The sequence below is a fragment of the Ciconia boyciana genome, chromosome 19 (genome assembly GCF_034638445.1).
Source record: "Ciconia boyciana chromosome 19, ASM3463844v1, whole genome shotgun sequence".
NCBI classification, from domain to species: Eukaryota; Metazoa; Chordata; class Aves; order Ciconiiformes; family Ciconiidae; genus Ciconia; species Ciconia boyciana.
Window position 1 is genome coordinate 6,911,414 of NC_132952.1, and position 6,000 is coordinate 6,917,413.

At 45.4% G+C, this 6,000-nt stretch overlaps 1 protein-coding gene across 1 annotated transcript in view; it reads right to left on the reverse strand.

Moving 5' to 3' along the window:
• The window catches only part of SSU72 (SSU72 homolog, RNA polymerase II CTD phosphatase), a 29,540-nt gene extending 25,438 nt beyond the window's left edge, over positions 1–4,102 (reverse strand). Inside the window, exon 1 of the mRNA XM_072883676.1 lies at positions 3,908–4,102. Coding sequence (XP_072739777.1) covers positions 3,908–3,987 — 80 coding nt within the window. The 5' untranslated portion in view covers positions 3,988–4,102. The remainder of the gene's footprint in view (positions 1–3,907) is intronic.
• Positions 4,103–6,000: the final 1,898 nt, after the last annotated feature.

Below are 6,000 nucleotides of genomic sequence, written 5' to 3' on the forward strand. Positions count from 1 at the left end.
AGCAACAGTGCCTTCCTTGTAGACCACTTCAAAAATACCTTATGCCGTTCAATCAATATTAAAAAAAAAAAACCAACAAACCACACTGTTAAACAGCAGGAACACAAGCATTGTTAACCGATTTTCATTACAAAATCTTTAAAACGTTAACAACTCATTGTAATTTGCATTATCACTGATAAGCTGTCAAATGAAAGTGTTTTAATATAAACTGTTAAAACAATCCCTTCTTCTGGAGGGTTTATTAATACAATTTAAGATCTCTTAAATTAAGCAATACAAATTTCAATACCTCACCACATTTAGCTGCTGACAGATAATGCCAGTAGAGGAGCTGTGACTAGCAATTTATGTAAACTGCAAGGGTGCAACTTAAGTTCTCTTGCATGGTCAAATCATAACATCAATTTGAAATTTAAGTTTCAGCTACTAGGGTTTCAATATTTAAATGTTTACTGCCACTAAGAGATCTCATATTCACACTAATTTCTTAACACACCTTGTTTCCTAAAACAAGGGAACATCTATGTAGCTTAAGCACTATATCAGTAGCCTACAAGTTTTCATTATCAGTAGCAACACAGAGTCCCTGACCTCAGGAGACTGAGACAGGATATCCATACCATGAGAGTTTGAAAATACAAAGTTACCAGAGCACCTCCTATACACTGGGAGAGTTTGAAACACTAACTTCCTTTTAAAGGCCATCAGTGTACTACCAAATAAATAGACACAAATAGAAATGTCAGAGTTGCTGTATAATAAAGTTTGGTAATAAGAGAAGTGTTACCCTTCCACCTTCCTCTTCTGTGTTTGAAGGAGAACCATGGCCTAAGTCTGCATACTCTATGGCAAAAAAACAACAACAAAAAAAGACAAGACCTATACACAAATTATATTTGTAAAAGAAAGAAATGTAGGATGAGTAAGATTTGACCTAGGGACTGGTTACAGACAGACATCCAGTTTGACAGCTTTTAAGGAAAGATTATGTCTTTCCACATAGTCCTTAATGCTTTTCCTCTTTTCCCTTTGCTTTAATGTCTTAACATACCCCTATGGTGATGGTAACTATTCTATTAACAAACTTCAAAAGACCTTCAGTCTGACTTCCGCTGGAAGATTAGAACAAAATGTTTAAAACCTGGTTAGTTAGAAAATATGAAAGCACACTACAAAGCAAATGGAAACTGTACTGAACCAAGATAAGACCAGAAACTGGTAGACTGATTATTCAGATATGAAAAAGATCTAATGCATAATTTGTTTTCCAGAGGCACAAGTGGCAGCACAGAGATATCAAGTACAGTAAGAATGAATAAGAAATTCAGGTTGGCAAGTGAGACTCATTGAGAACCCTTTTGGAATGAGCCACTGCAATTTAAAAGTTTGTAAAGTGTCCAAAAAAAGTAACTTTTATTATCTGGTATGTTAAGTTTAAAGAAAGAAAGAAAACCAAACCTAAAGAAACACCACCACCACCCCCGCAAATTGCTGAAGCGTGTGAAGAAAGTATGTATTACAATTTTGCTTTTCCAAGTCTAAAAGAGAGAATACCAGGATGTTATTTAAAAATGCAAGTACATTAAGATGTTAAACCACTTCATAATTTCGTGCATTAAAAAGGATAAACTACTAAGAAGAAACATAAAAGCAAGAAGTGATGGACTGCAGGTACTTCCAACAAAAGCCTACCAGGTAAATCGAACATTTCACCTACATGTTATATGTACAGGGCTAAATTGTATGTTTTACAAATGCGTCAGAAGTTAAAATTCTGACATTTCTGCAAGATCATTTTTGCTTTAAAAGGGAGTAGCATACAATTTTAAATTGATTTTTAAGTTTTAGTAGGCACTAGGTAGGCCTAACATTTGGAAAGTAAAATAAGCTTGCCTTACTGATAGATATTTTTCTCTATAAATTGAAGAATAGAATAAGCAAAGTTACTGACAAAAATTCTACATGAAAAGTTTGGCTTAACTACAACCTGCAATTCATTAAAACACTGAACAGACTAGAGCAGTTAATTCTGAAACCTGACTTACAGCATTACAAAAATCTAAGAGACTCAAATATAAGACAAATACTTCACCAAAAATTTTAATACATTCCCTAGCATAAATAGCTTAAAAAAAAAAGCCTATTTAAAATACTTATGCAAGATCTTGGGCTACACATTACAAAACACTGTTTATGAATGTTCATTAATATGTTCAACACTGAAGGCTGAATTCCAGACTTTGTTTTCAAATAGTCACCTGCAGTTGTGTAGAATCTGTATCGTTTAAAGTCTTGTAATCCCTTAACAAAATACCTTAAAGTTTCATAATACCTCAATTTCTTCCTAACTCTTCTTCCCCTTTTAATCATGTGTTCTTTCAGACTGTAGTGCCGCATACAGCAAGACATTACTGGCAAAGCAGACTGGCTTTGAGCCAAAGCAAACATCTTCCTGAAGTTTACTGGCAAATGACTACTCTCATTGCATGGGCTAGTTACTTCTTTAGAACAGCATCAGCAATTCATATCTATTTTTCCGTTTATGCTATTCTTCCTATAGTTACATAGAATGGTGCTGAAAATAAACATTTTCCAAACACATACACTTTGTTAATTTTTAATTAAAATCTTAAGAGAGAAGAGACTTTCAAAAAATATTTCCCTGCCACATTTGCCAGAACATCAGTCACACCAGAATTGATTTATTTCTTCTGCAAAAACAGAGAGGAAGAAAAAGGCTAGACATTAGAAGTGAATTTAACTTTGTCCTTAGTACTCGGGTTTCAAGTAAAGCTCAGTTCCAGTATTATTAGCAGAAAAACAACAGAAGTATAGCATCGTTCCCCCCCAAGCATGATTGGTAACATCATGTTTTCATAAAACTGCCACAGGTAACACCTGATGCCAAGTTTAAGCATTAACAGCATCATATGCTGCTCACAGTAAGATGGCTGCCAGACCAGATGCTTCTATTATTTATTCCTTTCAAGGTGGTTGTTTTTATTTAAATGTAGCACACAATTTACACACTGTTGTTTGGCTTACTGTGCGAGCAATATACCTTTTAATGTGACTGTTACTTTGTATAACAGGAAAAAAAAAAAAAAAGCCTTTATCATGTTCCTGCAGAGCACAGGAAAGATTTAGGAACATGATTTCAGGCAGATCAGGTCTCTCCTGCCCGTCAGTCTATCCCCAGTTTCTCATCTCCCCTTCTGAATTCAGCCAAGCTGAAAATACTTGCAGTGCTAAATAGATGAACCCTCATAATCTCAAAGACATTTAACATTCTGAACCAAACACTTCATCCAGTTTTCCTGCAACAGGAAAAGGCTCTCTTTCAGTGCATAGGGCAGTTCCAGTCTTCAGATGCATTACGGGGTGGAGGGGGGGAAGAAGAAAAAAAAAAGAGAAAATAAGCGTTTCAGTTTTCAGATGCTGAGACACAGGAGCTGTTCTGCACCTGTCGAATTCGCCAGCTCGTGTTTTGCAGCACTGGATCCGGAGGTCCGGCAGCGACAGTGGAGCAGACCCCACCGCACCGGCCACTCCGGCAAACCCAGCCTGGAGCAGGGCCCGGAGGAGACAGGATGCAAACAGGATAAGTCCCCACGCCCGTGGGCCTAGCAGGGCCCGGCGCAGGCCCCGAGCACGGCCTCGGCCCGCAGCCGGCGCAGCGCCCCGCTGCCCTGGCAGCCCACCGAGCCCAGCTCCGGGGCCGGCAAGGCAGCCAGCGTCCGCGCTACCGCGGCCAAGGAAGGGGCCTGATGCGGTCCGGAGGGGCGGCCCGCGACGGAAGGCGGCCGCCAGGGCCTAGGACGCACTCGCAAGGCCCGGCGGCGGCGGGCCAGGCCGCGCCGCCGCCGGCCGGAGGAAGGAAGGGGGTCGGGCAGGCCCCGGTTACCTGAGGATGTTGTGCGCCTCCATACTGCGGTTCTGGTTGCTGGAGCACACCACGGCCACGCGGAGCGGCGAGGAAGGCATGGCGGCGCAGGGAAGAGCCCAGCTCCCTCCCCGCGGCTCCCAAACCCTCTCGGCCCCGGCCGCGGCTCGCACAAAATGGCGGCGGGAGCCCGGCGGCGGGCGGTGCCGGGACGTGTCACCAGGGCCGCGCCGCCCCGCCGCGGCCAACCGCGGAGCTGGCGTCAGGGGGCGGAGGCCGCCGCCTACCATAGAGAGAGGGGCAGAGCGGCGGCGGCGGAGGCAGCGCGCCGCCAGCCAACCCAGCCGGAGCGGGGCGCGCTGGGGCCCGGCCGCGCAGCCCTCGCAGCCCTCGCCCCGGGCGGCTCTCGCCTGCGGAGAGGCCGGTCCCCAGAGCGGGACGGCCCTGACCCTCTCTGCCGCGCCGCGGAACCGGGTCCGCGGGGCTCACGGGCGGCCTGCGCCGCCCGGTCCCTGACCGCCCCTCTGCGTGTCGCGCCCCTGATACGCAACCCAGCAGCGATGGACAGGCCGCGGGTCGTTCTCAATACACGCCGCTGCCTCCGGAGCCCGGAGCTTCCCGGGCAGCACCGGCGAACCGGCGGGCGCAACCCGCAGGGGGCTCGAGTGTTTACAAAAGAAAACAGGTCACTTAGCGTGAATTCGTGAGTTCGGGCTGTTCACCTAAAAATACCGCCTAACTTGTCAGCCGCTTACTGAGAGAGAAAAGCCACCAGAAGGGTCACGGGTGTTCCCTGGCAACGCAGCGCCAAGCACGGCACAATTCATTTCCTCCCATCCAACTGCGTTTCCCAGTTTTCTAAGAGGAGCGAGTGGTTGGAAACTGTTTCTGACCCAACTCCTGATTTCCCACAGGGCAGCCCGCTATTAGCACACAGCCTCTTACTCCTAAATGATAACACTTTGTCCTGATGGACGATTCAGCTACCAGATATTTTCCACAGGTGCAGTTCCAACACTGGGGACAACTGTGAGGCAGAGAAAGGCACTTGAATGAAACTACCTGAGGGCTAGCGCAAGACAGGGAGCAGCTGTGAGAAAAGGTCCAGCTCTGCTATTAATCACCATTACATGCTGTGGATTTCTACTACTCTACTGTAAACAAGGACACGTATACAGTATTTTACTGGATAAACATTCACACCCCTCATGTAAATTAAACATAGGGCTGTAGAAAATGCCCGATGACATACCCGTCTGGGTTAGCGCTTTCATGACTAACCATGGCCTTGTACTGTTACTGTATAAGCACGTGGCTCTTTCAGAGTCAAATGCAACAGCTAAAAGATTCCAGCAGAGACAACAGCAGCGTCTCTATCTAGTACTTCTGTAGTTCTGGAGTCTCAGGCACGCGTACATGTACGCACATGCTATTAGGCTTCATCTACACGTGCCAAACGGAGAGACAGAAATGTAATAACTCGCTGTGACCACAACAGCTGGTACATTCCAGTCACCCCAGCTCCAAGTCCCCTAACTTAGCTACTGGACAACCCCGTCTCATTTAATATACAAGCAATTTTCCAACATCCAGAAAGAAATTACTCCAAATTTACAATGTAAGGTCTTGGGTCTTCCCAGCTTCTTCCCAATATGCCCTATTTCCATACTTCACGCGCATATAATTCCCATTTGCCTGGCAACGTAAGTCACATACTCCCTTAGTTTGTTTTCAGAAGAATGTGGTTCAAGCAACCGCTTTTTTCCTGAAAAGCAGAGTCTTCTGGCTAGCTTTCTTTCCCCACACTAGGTGGCAGCCAAATGTTGCAGTGGGTCCACTGAGCTGGGCCATGGACCAAAGATCCGGAGAAGCAGCGTTGGGATGGAGAGCTGAATCACCCCTAGGAAAGAGTGAATCGGGTCTGACACCCTGGGCCAATCCCATCCCCATGTCTGTGCCCAGACCACTCCATGCTGAGGACTCTGTAGCGAAGATGAGGCAGACATGTGCTTTCAGTTCAGCTTAATCATGGGATTCGGCATTTTAGCAGTAAACCCTCATGCTTTTACTGAAAACTGTTCAAAAAAGAAGGGCCAAAACTAGGAGTTATTTAT